This window comes from Perca fluviatilis, chromosome 13 (genome assembly GCF_010015445.1).
Source record: "Perca fluviatilis chromosome 13, GENO_Pfluv_1.0, whole genome shotgun sequence".
In the NCBI taxonomy this organism is placed as follows: Eukaryota; Metazoa; Chordata; class Actinopteri; order Perciformes; family Percidae; genus Perca; species Perca fluviatilis.
Genome location: NC_053124.1, coordinates 20,584,676 through 20,600,781, shown reverse-complemented (window position 1 = coordinate 20,600,781; position 16,106 = coordinate 20,584,676). Strand labels below are relative to the sequence as shown.

Below are 16,106 nucleotides of genomic sequence, written 5' to 3'. Positions count from 1 at the left end.
GGCTTCAGATATTACATTGGACCACTGACATATCTATTTATTTGATTAGCAACGCCAGAGGCGATGCATGGCATCAGTGCAAGTAGTACATCTTGGATTAAACTGTTGATGCCAACGACTACGTTCCTCCTCTAGGTCAAGGAAATTATAACGCAGGAACACGTCACCCTGCAAATAAATATCTTTCAATAGTTGTATTCATTTTTCAAATTATATAAAAAAATACAACATATATTTTTTTAAAAGCAAAGAACTAAAGAACCATTACAACCTCATTACTGTATTGATAGGGGGTGGGGGGGGCCTGTAAAGTTGACATTGACAGTAGTTAAAGGGGCTCTGACTCTAAATGACATTTTGACATGCAGGTATGAAAACCCCTAGCAAAAGTTTTATTGTTACATGTAGTTCTGAAAAGGTCAGCAGCAAAAAAGTAATGCAGTAAAGTAAAGAGTGATGTCGATTACATGCAGGAAAACACGGTTTGAATTTACGAAATAAAGAATAAGTTTGTAATTCAAATAGCCTTTGAAATTTAACTTCAAGGCATGGGTGCAAACATTAATTGTCCACTTTAATTAGAGAGAGAGAGAGAAAAAAAAAAAAAAAAAAAAAAAACACAGTCCCAAAAGAGCGCTTCCCATTCATGGCAACATCCGGCCCTCTGACAAAAGACACACACACACTACTAAAACCCCCTGCTCCCACCAGATCTTCATAACAATGGCCAATGCCTGAGATGGAGCACAAATTAAAGGAAACCCACATGTACACACACACACACACAAGGTACCATTAAGGTTTCATGTTTCTGTGTACTTGTGTGTGTTCAGTAACTGACTGAGGTCTGTTCAGTTCTCCAGTCGATGTGTTCAGCCATTTAAATATCCATTTGATTATTGGAGGCTGGCATCTGGTCAGCAGCACCAGTCACGGTGATAGGTGGCACTCGCTCGTAAGGAATCCTGTAGGCACGTTGCCTTGGAGATGAACATTCAGGGCAGTGCCTTGAGCACTTGAGCTGGAGAGTGTAGGACCCCCAAAGTACACGCTGAATGACTTTTAATGTGCAGTATGAAGTGCGATTGATTGAGATCTTGGTTTGGAATTGGATTGGTTGGCATGTTGCTAACAGCTGCTAGTTTACATGCTGGGCACAGCCAGGACCAATGGCAGTGTTGGCCCAAATGCTCTTTTCTAATCTTCTATGATAGAATATTAGGGTTTGGGAGAATGTTTTTCATTTTATGTATTTATTTTTCATCCACAATATGTATAGGAAGAAGGACATGTAATCTGTGCAAGATCAGGGGATGGTGGCAATTTGACTTAGGTGCACGTATTTGGTAAAGGGTTTAGGGGTCCTCCCTTAAGAAAATGTTACGTTTTTCAATAAATGTTTTTTGCAATTTCCCATTATTATTACTACCATATCAGTCTGAAACATTGGAAAAGCTAGAGCACATAATAAATAACACTCAAAGCTTAAAGACAAAACTTGCTAAAGAAGTCCACTGGGGACCAACTACAATCATTAGATCTAAGAAAAATCATTAAGTTAGTTTTGATGCTCACATTGATTTTACATACATTCGGCTTAGGTGGTGGCCAAAATGGCTTGGGTGCTGCGCCTAATGGTAGGGAAAACCCTGATATTGAGCTTTCAATTGGCTGCAGGAGTACTGCTGTGGAGCTGATTAAGATCTTAATGAAATACTGTAGATGAGTCTGAGTAGTTAGTTATTTTTCTCTTCTTTTTTCTTCTCTTCCTTTGAGTTGCATTTGTGATGGTAGCCGTACAACATAGGGCTGTTCTGAGGTCAGCTTCATAAACCGAAGCAAGAGTTTTTTGTTTTTTTTCATTGAACGCAAGAGACTAGCAAGATTAGCATATTAATAGTTTCTAGCTCCTCCCTCCAGAAGCCCCCCCCTCTCTCTCTCTCTCTCTCTATTCTCCACTCAGCTTTCTTTCTGTTGTGCAACTCTGTCCACTTTTCCTCTCATTCATCCTGAAACAATCGCTACATATTATTTCTCTCTCTTTGTCCCACTGTCTCTGTTTCCTTTCTTTTTCTGGCTCACTGTTTTCTCTCACTTTCTTTTTCCATGAGAAGAAGATAACTTTTGTAACTGTTTATCACTGAGCACAGTATTTATCTTTCCTTCTCTGTGACCACTAACCAACTGAATGTCCATTGGATCAGCCCTGTACAAGTCGGATTGGGCTGTGAACTTTTGCTGGAGGGGCAGTCTTCTCACCATCACAGCGACTCCACTGAGTGAAATAACCCAAATCCTCTCCTGAGCGATGGTCGTTTGACTCTTCCACGGCAACTGCGTAACTATGGAGTGCAGGCATGGGGCAGAACTTGGGCAAAAAACAAACAGTGTGTTGTCATCCAAGAGGGGCCGCTGAAGAGTAATTTTGAAGTGGACTGAAAAAGAGGAGGGAAGTTTGTGGCTTACTTTACATCTCTGGGGATCTTTCTTGACTTGTTCAGCTGTAGATAACAGGAATGGATTAAGAAGACAAAGAAATCAGTTTTATTTATTTTTTTACATTTTACCTGTTGGTGTGTTTTTGTAGCATCTTCACACTCCATACAAGTGTCAATGGACCAGAATATTGGCCTTTTTGAGGATTACCGCTGTGGAAGTAACTGTTGGCTAACAAAGCTGTTGACAATAGTTGGAGACAAAGATTTCTGCCTTGAAGCAGGAGTGTGTGTGTGTGTGTGTGTGTGTGTGTGTGTGTGTGTGTGTGTGTGTGTGTGTGTGTGTGTGTGTGTGTGTGTGTGTGTGTGTGTGTGTGTGTGTGTGTGTGTGTGTGTGTGTGTGTGTGTGTGTGTGTGTGTGTGTGTGGTAGTGTTTTGGTTATGTGAGCGTGTTCTTGCAGTTGTGTCAGGCATTGGTGTGTGTGTGTGTGTATTTATTTAGCTTTTGTAAAGAAAAGATTCCGTCTGTGATGCGTGGCTGTGAGACCACTAGTTGTCTATCTGTCCTCCGGGCAGACAGACACAGGGAGGGACAGACATGTGTTTCCATGGCGATGAGCGGCTGTAGCCCCTTCCCCATGTGTTGGGATAGAGGTATAAATTAAATCTCCTTAACAAACACACACACACACACACACACACACACACACACACACACACACACACACATACACAGCCATCAGATTGATTTGTTGATATACAAGTATTTACCATTTGAAATTTGGCAAAGTAACATATTGATCTTACTGTGATCTATCCCTCAACAACTTTGCACTCTTTTCTCTTAAGTTCTGTGTGTGTATGTGTATCCGCTCTCTCTGTCTCTTTCTTTCAGGTGTAATTACCTGCTAGAACATATCAATTTTCCTTTAATGGAGGAGAGAGGAGGAGATGCACAGGACTAAAGGGAAGCAGAAAAAGAGAGAGTGAAAGAGATCTCACAATTTTTTTTTCCCTACACGGGGCACACACACACATACGAAAACACACATCTTGCACCCTCTACACACAGACACAGAGGAGGTAGTTCTTGTCGGGCATTCCCAGATGAAGTTACTGTGAAATTCCAGGAAGTGTGTCAATGTCACGACTTCATTTTCAGGAAAAACGTCAGTCTGAGGTGCATTGTCTTTGTGTCATAGCAACAGGTGCTTACATATTGAGCCTTGACCCTGACTATACTTCTCTCTTTATTTCTCTCTCTGGTATTAAGTTGTTCAGTGTTTTTCATCTTCCCACAGAACTATCTTGCCAAAGAACTTAGGTAGGATTCAAGTCCACAACATTACAAGCACATCAGAGAGGAGGAGAAAACATGTAGCATCAGTACATAATATTATGTTTGCCCTAATACATTCTTCTCCTATGTATGTGTAAACTCTCATAGGAAGGATTAAGTTAAATAAAGAAAAATACATTCTCTTCTGATTCTTGTCTATTCTTACTCATTTCACCGATGTCTGATTTGTTCTCTTCTCCTGCCCAGAATATGACAGACACCTAGCAGCAGCAGTGTCAGCTGGGAAAACCATGGCAACAGCCTACCTGGACCCCAACCTGAACCATGCCCTCCTGGGAGGCGCCAAGTCACGGCTGAGTGCGGGGGGGTCGGACCGAACCATGGCTGGCTCCGTGGACAGGGTTCTGAAAGTCTTCCATCACTTTGAGACCAACACTGAACACAGCTGCTGGTCCTCCAATATCAGATATGGAGATGCAACCGATGTCCGGGTAAGCCATCCATTATGTCCCACCATGTACTTAATGTCTATGTTGTGACAAAATACAGGAGACGCCTTACAATTAAATGCAATCCAAAACAGTTCAAACTGAAAGTCAGGTGTTATTCTACATTTTTCAAATTGTAAACAAATCCCATGAAAACACCAAAGCCAGCAGTGTGTTACTTTGCCGCTCGGTGTTTTCCGAGTAAACAAGACTTAGAGTCCATAGCCATGCTAGCAGCTCTGTGCGGCTGTACTTAGGCACAGTGGTGGTTAGATCCTAATGCTAATGTCAGCACTATAACATGTTAAAAATGACAATACTAACATGCTGATTTTAGCAGGTCATGTTTATCATGTTCACCATCTTAGTTTGTGTTAGCATGCTAGCATTTCCAACTTAGCAGTAAACAAAAAGTACACCTGAAACTGATGAGAATATCAATAGTTTTGCAGGTATTTGGTCATATACCAAGTACTGGACAAATTACATTTTTGACAATGATCACCAAATGTATCCCGTGGTGAACATTAATGCTTGTATCAAATTTCATGGCAATACATTTAGTAGTTGTCAAAACATTCACTTAAAATCACAAATGTCAACCTTGTGGTGGCGCTAGAGGAAATGTAGTCAGGGCATCACCACCGTCAGGAGGATCCATCCTCTGGGGACAGTTAATGTCTGTAATAAATGTCAAGGCAATCCATCCAATAGTTGTTGAGATTTTTCTGTCTGAACCAAAGTGGTGGACTGTAGGGTTGGGTGATGTCCCCTAAATTGGCAGTTGACGATGTTTACAGTAAAACATTGTGATGGACGATAATATCGGGGGCTGGGGCGGGGGGGGGGGGTAGCTCATATCTTTTTTTCTACTACTATGGGCCAACAGTTGACATAGAAACGATTCGACATACATGTAAATGCCCTCTGTAAATGGTGCCCTGCTGGTAGGTTTTACAACGTGACCTACTTTCACTTAAGTACGGTGCAGTAAAGTCAATCAGATGTCCGTGATCTGCGTAACGACAGTACAATGGAACGTTTGCCTTCAACAGAGCGACAGTAATAACCTAACATACCATCATTACTGAGTTTAAACTACATTCTCGGTTATGTTTGCACTGAATAACGCATTCAATAAACAGAAACATAACTCTTGCAGCGCACATGAACAGATGCGCAATATTGGCTCACACATAAAATAGCACCCTCGTGAATTAGCCTACTGTTGCTAACGTACATTCATAAATCCTGCATAACATCGTCTCGTACCTACAGGACATCAGACTTACTTATTGATGCACGCACAGAGTAGTGTCGACAAACTCAGTCCAATGAGGGGAGAAAGGAAAGTGTGATAGCGTTCCACTTTTAACGCTTTTTTCTCTCTCACTCGAGACCGCTGTGTCCAACGTTACTAGAAGGTAGAGCGAGCTACAACTGACAGGGAGAGAGAGAGAGAGAATGTATCACTACAGCCAATCCAGTCTGCTCAAAGCGATGGTCTTTTTCACAAATAGGTTGCACGTTAATGGGGAAAAAGTAGCTTCCACTTAAGGAGCCCTATGTCTTGTCTTTGTGTCTTTGCTAGTTTAAGACCGACGCACTTGTCAATTTCCCGTCCAGCGCCCGCGACTAGGATTAGTGTGTTTGACAGGGTGGGGGGCGTGGCATCACGATGGTGGCTCTCCATTGTTGGACGATGATGTCGTCCATCGGCACAACCCTAGTGGACTGATAGACTGACATTGCCATCCTTAGACCCGAGCCGCTAGCATTGCTACGTAAACATTACTAAAACAGGGGAAAATAGTGCATTTGCTGGGGACTGTTTTCAGCTGCAGATTTTACCATTATTCTATTAAAACTTAACATTATAACTTTCACGATGGTAATATTTGGTGCTCATTTGGCCCCCTGTGCCCCCTTATGTAGGAAAAGGGGACTTTTTGCTGTTTGTCCTCAGCTCAAGTTCCTAGCTGTCTGCTCTGATAAAGGACAGAGTATTTTGCTAGCAAATACATATAACCTCAGGGCACACTATCTGTGTGTGTACGTGTGTGTACGTGTGTTTGTTTACTTAGCAGTATGCTTTTAGATCCACTCCCATGACGTACAAACTACTTAGCGCTGCTCAAACTTTAGTGATCGTACAGGACACGTCACTGCACATCTTCTCTCCTCGCTTTCTCCTTCAGTATCTAGGTCAGACCCCCTAGTGTTTTTGCAACTCATGGTTCTGTGAGCATTTTCATGCATGTGTGTATGATGTCTGTCAACTTGTTTGGGTGGGAACGTCATGTTAAATCGCTTGAAGTCACCTACACACACACGCATAGACTCATGCCCTCATTGACCTGATGCAAAAAGCCAGACATAAACATGAGCACAGTTGGCACACTGAGGTACGAAAGACTGTTTTTATTTAGCACTCACCACAGTGATATACATGTTGTTGTTGGGTCACCACACCTAGGACAGTACCACCGTAGATAAAGGTCCACATTGTTTTGTGATTTAGCCCAATTTAGCCTTATACACCAGTGCTAAAAGTAATTTCTGCAGAATTTGTACTTTAGCCTTAAATAATATCAGTGTTGAGTGCAGGGGATGTGGGTAAAAAAAACAAAAAAGTATAACAATAACATTGTTCACTCTTTGTCACCAGGGAATCATCCAGAAGATTCTGGACATCCACAAAGTGCGCTGGACGTCTTGTTTTGGCCTGCGTCTCAGCAACGGCCAATCCAGAGACCAGGTGCACTGGCTCCACCCCGATATGGGCGTGTCCCACGTCAGAGAGAAATATGACCAGGCACGACCAAACGAGGAGTGGAGGTGAGAGAAGAAGTGTGTGTGTGTGTGTGTGTGTGTGTGTGTGTGTGTGTGTCTGTGTGTGTGTGTCATCTTCTGAACATTGTGTTTGATAGGGTCATTGTGCTAATGTAGCATATTGAATATTCTATCAATTACAGTAAGCTGAAGCCTGTCTTGGGCATTAGCATGGCTAGCGGGCTAACAACAGCAGTCCACAAAGTTGTAAACCATACAGCTTACGATTAGCTAAGCAGTGTCAAAGCCATGTAGTTATTTAAATGAGGATATAAACAATTAATATTTTATGAACAAGAGGTCAATCTCACAGTTTCTCTCAAATTTGCTGGACATTGGAGAGCCTCGCAATGCTGTATGTCAAAGTTTTATCAGACTAAACTCTGCACACAGTGGAAAAGATGGGGTCAATTTCAGTACAGTCTCTGCCTGTTCCTCATAGAAATTAATGGGGAGTGAAATCTGTTGTAACAGCACTTTTTGCACTTTTATGCAGCGCCAATGACCAAGAATAGTTTAAAATTGAGGTGTTATCATCTCAAAACATTACCGGGCAGAGCAGCTTTAGCTTTATGAGATTTATTGAGATGCCAATGACAAAATGTCGTCCAGCTTGACTTGAGATTCTGTGGCAGGTGCATGCAGGAACTTGAGGAAAGGACATCAAGAAAAGCTGTGAGGTTTCCCTTTATAACCAGTTTCCTTGATGTTTAACGTGACCTATGTACATTTAGTCAAAGTCACGGTCTCCTTAAACAGCTAGCTTCAGCAATCAGCCCTATTGTACACCAAAATAGCAGAAGTGATTTATTACATGAAAAATAGTGCGACCCGTCTGTTGTATGGTGATGGGAGGTCTTGTCTGTGTGTGTGGTACCGTGTGGTTGAGTTGGTTTGGCAGTTTGAATGTTAATTCACTGGTATATATTACATTTATTGTGGCTGTCTGGGTGCTAATGCTATTGTGAGGTAGAGACATTTTCCATTGTGGACATAAAGAGAGAGAACCAGATGCATGCTTTGTCTGACTTAGTCAACAACTCTCTCTCTCCTCCACTGATTTTGCAATCAGTCTTCTTATTTGCATTCTTGCAAATCAATTTTTTCCTCACCTCCTTTCGTCTCTGCCTCTCCTTACTCCTTCTCTAATCCTCCCTTCTCCTTCTCATCATCCTCTCTATAATCGTGTCTTCTTTTTGATTGATTTAATCTAATGCCTTTAGTTCAATCAACATCTGTCCTCCTTTCCTCTCCTCTGCTCTCCACTTGGTTCTTATATTGATTTATTTTGATGTTTTTGCCACATAGAAGACAAGTCAAACATATCACTGTATCCCAACATTTCTTTCCAGTGGATACAGAAGCTGCAAGTTTTTGTACAGTATGAAGACCAAGACTTGTTTTTGCTACTTAAAGGTCCCATGACATGGTGCTCTTTGGATGCTTTTATATAGACCTCAGTGGTCCCCTACTACTGTATCTGAAGTCTCTTTCCCGAAATTCAGCCTTGGTGCAGAATTACAGCCACTAGAGCCAGTCCCACAATGAGCTTTCCTTAGAATGTGCCATTTCTGTGTCTGTAGCTATTGAGGAGGAGAGAGGGTGGGCCAAATTCTCTGGGCGGGCAAAGCAGAGAAAGGGGAGGTAACCTTGCTCCTTATGACCTCGTGAAGGAGCAAGATTCCAGATCGGCCAATCTGAGCTTTCATTTTCTCAAAGGCAGAGCAGGATACCCAGGGCTTGGTTTACACCTATCGCCATTTCTAGCCACTGGGGGACCATAGGCAGGCTGGGGGAAGGCATATTAATGTTAAAAAACCTCATAAAGTGAAATTTTCATGCCATGGGACCTTTAATGCCTACTTTACACTAGAAGACTGAACAGACTTTGAAAGTCTGACACCATCTCACATCTAAAGACAATCATCTCACATCTGACGTTAAAGATTGTCATAATATGTAAAGACTGAGGATCTTGCAGGATCACACATTGCAAGACTACAACTAGATTCGTTTTGAAAAATGTAATTAAGCTAGCTAGCTGCCGCTAGCGTTAGCTGGTAACTTTAGGGAAAGTTTGCAGATTTTCTGTTCTGCCGTACATGCAGATAAACAGCGGCAGTACCCGAAGGTCTACGTTTATCTGCCGGTAAAACTCCCGTTGGACAACACTGGCTCTAGCCGTTTGCTGCTTCCTGTTTAGTGCTGGAGGGAGCGCACTCATTGGTTGTTGACTGTTCAATATCTAATATATAGTTTCACTTTGTCGGAACGTCAGAACGGGAAAAACTCAGATTGAGTTTTATGACCACCTTACACCCAACGATTGAGACGACGGGAGTGCGCCCCAACTCTAGCAAGACTCTGATGATTTCATTCCGATATTGGAAATTAGTCTGCGACAGTGGAATCGCTTGAAAAGTCGTTTGGTGTAAGGTCGGCATAAGTTGGAAAAATTGTACTGTACATAACACACTCTCTCTCCCTTTTTTCTTGTCCTCTGTAGGTATGAGTTAAGGATCCGGTATCTTCCAAAGGGCTTTGTGCAGCAGTTTACAGAAGACAAACCTACGCTCAACTACTTCTACCACCAGGTACCACACAAACACAACACAACACAAATACAAACACATTGAATTTCCTGCCAGCAGCTAGCCAGCACTGAGACATATGGCACTGCTTGAAGGACTGTGTGTCTGCCTTTAGGTAATCTAGGTCCGCAGGACTGCATGTGTGTTTGTGTGTGAGATACATGGCTTGCCATTTATTGTTTGTAAAAAGAAATGTTTAAATAAACATATTTTTGTGATGTGTATTTGTGTCTCCCAGGTGAAGAATGACTACATGACAGAGATCGGGGAACCGGTGGAACAAGATGTAGCTCTCAAACTGGGCTGTCTAGAAATCAGGTGGGATTTTCTCACACTACTGAACGGAGGCTTTCTTTTAGGACTTATACTGAATACTACAAGATTTTTTCATGTTCCATGGCTATTCTCTTTTTACAACAAATGTGTGTGTGTGTGTGTGTGTGTGTGTGTGTGTGTGTGTGTGTGTGTGTGTGTGTGTGTGTGTGTGTGTGTGTGTGTGTGTGTGTGTGTGTGTGGAATGTATCTGACCATGTTCTCTCTCTGTTCTGTTGGTTTGATTTCAGGAGGTTCTTCAAAGAGATGAGAGGAAACGCCTTGGACAAGAAATCCAACTATGAACTACTGGAGTAAGTATTTTCTTCATGAGCAAAGTGCTGCAGCAGCAGCTTATAACCTCTCTGGTACATCACATCCTTCCTCTACCTGGAACCATTTTTGTAACCAAACAGAAAAACAACACAGCGTCTCCGTTTTTGGTACGGCATTTATATGCAGTTCCTAGAAATCTGGATACGTGAAAAAAACAATAATATTATTGTATTATTATATTACATAATTTTATTAACGGTACAAAAGTCGGGAAACATTTAAACATTGTTGTTCAGTTCTGTTGCAGTCCAACTTGACTGTTTTCACATTTACTGGTGCGAAGAAAGTCTACAATCTAGCTACAATTATCATTTTTGTACACTGTGTTTATTCAGCACCCGATCATGTATGTTTAATACTATTTTTTGTAGATTAATTTGGGTTTGGCTGCTCTGTCTGTTAGCTCTCTTGGTTGCTCCATGTGTTGATCCACCATCAGCTCCCTGGTAGATGGTCGATGAGGAACATTAACAAGCTCTGGTCCTAACAAGGCTTGGCTCTAACATGGTCAGATTCTAATGAGCTGCCCTATTCCAATGAGGTCTTTCTTTCTGTCCATCAGCCTAACGAGCTCTCCAATTAATTGAGAAGAATGACCTCTGTCTTTCCACCGATATCTCTTTGTCTCTCTTCTTCGTCCTCTCAGTCCTTCTCTGTCTCTGTTCTCTAGCTCTTGTCCTCTATTTTGGTCTGCTTTTCTCCTGCCTTCTCCCTCGCTTTGTTTTTTTTCTCTATCTCTCCCTCACTGTCTCTCTCTGTTGATTGGAAAAAGATGTTGTGTCATGCATATTTTAAACCAACAAGATAGGGAGAGGGAAAGTGCTGCCGGGGCTTTGGATACACCAAACTGACAGTTGGCCATCGTGACTCTTGTTGAGTGTCTGTGGTCGATCACCGCCCATAGATTCTGGGTAGTGTCTGTTATTTCACCCATTTAATTTCTCCTTTTTTCATCTCTGCCTTTTCTTTTTCATGAAATGGCAAAAGACCAGAATTGAACATTTTATTTTTAGTGGGTCCATGATTTCCGGATAATTCCCTTTTTTATAATTTTCAAGGAGTTCACTTGAAAGAGCTTCCTCTTTTGCATGTTCTTTGTAGGTTACGCTAGCAAGAAATTGGAGTTAATTAACTGGAAGTGTGTACAAATTGAACACTATCTCTATTTTCCCCATCCTGTTTTACCAATTGCATAGTTCTTTCCAGGAAACCTTTCAGACATAATTAGGAAATTTACAAACCCATTTTGTCTGTTTCCAAAGTATATAATAAAACAGGTTTGCATTAGTGTGAACATGGTAGACTAGTTTGATTTGTTTTCCACATGGTTGTTTGGTGTAGGATGACAGACTACTGCCTGGTTTGTTCCATTTATGCAGCCACTGGACATATGTGCATGTTGGAGATCAGCTGTTTGTATTTGGTTGTAGTCCTTGTGGTTTGTTGGCCGAGGTTTCTTCCTAAAAGGGAGTTTTTCCTTGCCACTGTCGCGATAGCCACTGCTAATGCTTGCTCTTGATGGAATTACTGTAATTGTTGGGGTTTTGGAAAGTGTCTCGAGATAACTTTTGTTATGATTTGATACTATAAATAAAATTGAATTGAAATTGAATTGAATTAATGCAACGCGTTTAATCAGTGGGCCTTCATCAGTGCTTGTTCTTTGAGGTCGGCTTGGTGTGTCCTCTTTCAGAGCATTATATTCTTTGTTTGTGCTTCTTCCTGCTCCTGTGACTTGCACAACTTTGATTTTGAGAGAGAGGACAGTTTTAGGGGTTAAATACAGCATGTTTTATACTTTTTATAGACATAATGCACAGCCCTAAGCAAAGTAGTAGTATTTGTACGTGTGTTTGCCACAGTGGAGAATATTTTATGCTGAGGCAAGCCTGGCAGTTTAGACAGCCACAGGGCAGCACTTGTATCTGTGATTTACAACACAGCTTGACACCATCTGAACTGCCCTTAAATTGAAATCCCAACACTGTAATAAGACTAAAATAATACTTGACTGATATTTGACCTATGTTGGAGAAATAGGATGATGTAAGCTCTCTGCCTATTCCCTACTCTCTCCCTCAACTCGTTCTCTCCTCCTCCCCCTGTACTTGTCTTCTCTCCAGAGGAGTTATTAGCTAGCTTCCTGTTTTAGCTCCGCACATCTTTCTTTGTCTCTGTTGTCTCCTTCTTTGTACTCCTCCCTGCCTCTCTCTGTCTCTCTCTCTCTCTCTTGCTTTTTCCTTAGCCCGGTCTCTTCGGAAAAGATGAGCAGTGCTCTGTATAGTCCGCACTCAGTCATAGCTTTTTGTTTCTGTTTCTTTTCTTCAGTTGTCTGTCCTGCCTAACTGTATCTGTCTATAGATGTTGTTTGGTAATTTCTCTACAGAAGAAAAAATAAGCTGCTGAAATCAGATAAAGACAGAAGTGGTTGTCAATTAACATTCCTCTGTGTCATTACAGCACAATCATTATGCTGCTCTCTTCCTCTCGTATCTCTCTCTGTCTCTCTTTTCAGGAAAGACGTTGGTTTGAGGCGCTTTTTCCCAAAAGACCTGTTGGATTCCGTCAAGGTGAGATTAATGCCTTTAAATGGAGATCAAAAGAGAGGTGGAGGAGTATATGTGTTAGGTTGCTGAAACAAACACCATATTTACTTTCTCTTCTTGAAATAAATAAGAGGGTTTCTGATCTAAATGTGGGTGTCCTGGTAGGGTGAGCAAGTAATGCTCTCCCCTCATTCAGCTGCTGCTAGTGGTCCATCTGCTCCAATGGAGTTACTCCGTTACTAAAAGTAACCAAAGCACGTGGTTTATAGGCAGCTTCCTAGTGTAAGTGAATGTGCCCTTGAGCCAAGTTTCAGAATGTGTTACTTGATGTGTTGTCAGACCCAGGCTGGCCTGGCTGACAAAGTGTGAAACAGTCCAAAGACTCAACACAATAGAAATTAAATCTTGGCTGACTAACCAGCGCAGTTTAGGTGAAAATGTGATATTTTTTACCAGAGAACCTCCTTACATACGGATGAGTGTGATGAATGTAGTTTTCACCGGTGAAGAAACCCTGTTTTGCAAGCCTCACCATTAGAGGAATAGTTTGACATTTTGGGAAATACACTTAATACGCTTTCTTGCCGAGAGTTAGATGAGAAGATTGATAGCACTGTCATGTCTATCCAGTAAATATAAGGGTACAGCCAGCAACGGATTAGCTTAATTTAATACAAAGACTGGAAACGGGAAACTGCTAGCCAGGATTGATACTGAAATTTTAATTTGTTGTTTATCAAATCATCCGCATCCTGCAGGTTTAATAACTTTGGTTGTGAGATGAACACACGTTAAATAAGCTTTTGTGTTAGAATAGACAGTCATTTTGTCATTTTTGGTTGCATGTGATGGGTGGGTGTGCTTGCACAAGTAAGTGTCTGTCAGTGATAAATTTACGGCACGTGTGTGTGTGTGTGTGTGTGTGTGTGTGTGTGTGTGTGTGTGTGTGTGTGTGTGTGTGTGTGTGTGTGTGTGTGTGTGTGTGTGTGTGTGTGTGTGTGTGTGTGTGTGTGTGTGTGTGTGTGTGTGTGTGTGTGTGTGTGTGTGTGTGTGTGTGTGTGTGTGTGTGTGTGAGAGGCCCCAGTGACCCGAAAAGGTCTTGATGTCAGCAGGCGGGCGGACAGATGCTCTGCAGAGGGAGGGAAACTGTGTTTGTGTACATGTGTTGTGTGTGTGTGACCCTAAGGTCATGTTTAAACCCACTTTCTCTTTCCAACAATGAGGAGGGAGGAGGAGGTATCAATGTGCGTCTCCTTTTAGGGTCCCCCCCCCGTCTGTCCAGCCCTGCTGACTCCCCCCTCATCACTGACTTTACCTCCTCTCCTCTTTCTCTCTGTTTCTACTCCTTTGGCAGATATGACAACACACACTCCCCCTGCTTTATAAGCCACGAAGATGCACTCAGTGACATATGTGCAGTTAAACATCCATTCATTGGCGCACCTGACTTGATTATAGATGTCAGGACTGACGCTGTAATGTACAATGGCTTATATTGATTTCTATTTGATCATATATGGTCCGGATAATGATACATGGCCAACACCTCTAAATGAATTTAAGAACAAAAAGAGAATGAGTAGAGGTATAAGTTACTTACATTTAACATCATGAGTTCTAGAGCTGAAGCAATGAGCCAAATAATTGGTTATTTTTACAATTGTTGTCGTTTTTCAAGTAAAAATACCCATAATTTTCTGGTTCCAGCATCTCAATTATAACACTTGGATAATAATAATTAAAAAAAAAATTGGGTGTTGAACTGTTGGTAGGACGAAAGTGAAGTCTCTGACATATCTGTGTGTGTGTGTGTGTGTGTGTGTGTGTGTGTGTGTGTGTGTGTGTGTGTGTGTGTGTGTGTGTGTGTGTGTGTGTGTGTGTGTGTGTGTGTGTGTGTGTGTGTGTGTGTGTGTGTGTGTGTGTGTGTGTGTGTGCATGCGCACAGCTGTCATTTACGTTTCTGACGTTTGCTCTGGTGAAAGAGAATGGTAGTCATTTAATGGGATTATTCACCCTCAATGGACTCTACTTCCACACAACACACACACACACACACACACACACGCACCAAACCTCCGAGCAGATGGCTGTGGTAGTAAACAGTGACTGATGTTAGCTGTGGTGAAAGCTTTATAGAGAGCAGAGTGTTCATTCATATTGACGGGCTGGGCAGCAGGTTTAGTAAAACTGATCTGTTTTGGCGTTGGAGATCAAAGTTTGATCAACCAGCTTGAGCTGTGGAGTCTGTGTCATCATCAGATTGAGCACAAAATGATTTAGTGATACTGCAGTGAGATTTATTGTTTATATATATATATGCAAATATTTCTTCAAATGAACATTAATTTCTATATAGAAATTAATGTTCATTTGAAGAAAGCAGACATTTTTTATTATTTTTAAAGTATATATTATGTATATTTTCTACAACAGGTCTAAAATGTATTTACATAATATAATGATTTGAGAGCGCAATCATCAATTAAATGTCTGTCAATATAGTCTCTTCTGATTTGTATTATTTACATTATGAATATTTGTTTAACTTTTAAATGACGCCAAGAAAGTATATGGAGAATAATACTATTGCATGTATTGGTTAGGTACTATTTATTACAGTGGATCTGGATTGTGTGCAGTATTAGGATTAATGACTCAAATCAAAATAAATAAAATAAATACATATAGTCATTCATTAACAGGAGGTTAGTGGTACAGTTATGGATCAGAAACTAAACCAGCAGGGCTATAGTGCATGTATCCTAGGATAACATTGATATGTACATTAACACAGAATTAAATATATCACTACATTTAAGTCAGTGAAAAAGCAAGTTTTTTTAAAAAATTATTTTCACCCTGATGATGGTAAGGTTGAAACTTTATTTTTTTTTTTTCTTCAAGATTATTTTTGGGCTTTTTCCGTGTTTATTTGATAGGACAGCTAGGAGAGAAAGGGGATCGAGGGGGAAGACCTGCAGGAAATCATCACAGGTCGGATTCAAACCCTGGACCTCTGCATCAAAGCATAAACCTCTCAGTATATGTGCGCCTGCTCTACGCGCTGACTCAACCCGGCCACAAACTGGTTTGTGTTTTAACCAATATGCCCGACTAAATATAGGCTTTTAATATAGCTCCTCTCTTCCCTTTCCTTTGTGTTTTAAAAAAATTTTTTTTTTTTTTTTAAATAATATTTTTTTTTTTTTAATAAAAAAAAACAAACAAAAAAACAAAAAAAAAAAACATAAAAAAAAAAAAACCAA

General features: G+C 41.1%; 1 protein-coding gene across 15 annotated transcripts in view; it reads left to right on the top strand.

The window, feature by feature from the left end:
* ptk2aa (protein tyrosine kinase 2aa) overlaps positions 1-16,106 on the top strand; it is a 71,475-nt gene that overhangs the window by 20,458 nt on the left and 34,911 nt on the right. For 6 of the 15 annotated variants that reach the window (XM_039819327.1, XM_039819328.1, XM_039819336.1 and 3 more), the window contains exons 1-7: positions 2,838-3,089; positions 3,982-4,226; positions 6,892-7,061; positions 9,562-9,649; positions 9,885-9,964; positions 10,210-10,272; positions 12,810-12,864. In XM_039819327.1, coding sequence (XP_039675261.1) covers positions 2,966-3,089; positions 3,982-4,226; positions 6,892-7,061; positions 9,562-9,649; positions 9,885-9,964; positions 10,210-10,272; positions 12,810-12,864 — 825 coding nt within the window. In that variant the 5' untranslated portion in view covers positions 2,838-2,965. Of the gene's footprint in view, positions 1-2,818; positions 3,090-3,981; positions 4,227-6,891; positions 7,066-9,561; positions 9,650-9,884; positions 9,965-10,209; positions 10,273-12,809; positions 12,865-16,106 lie in introns of those variants that run through there. The other 9 variants (XM_039819338.1, XM_039819339.1, XM_039819329.1 and 6 more) reach the window with 4 other exon arrangements.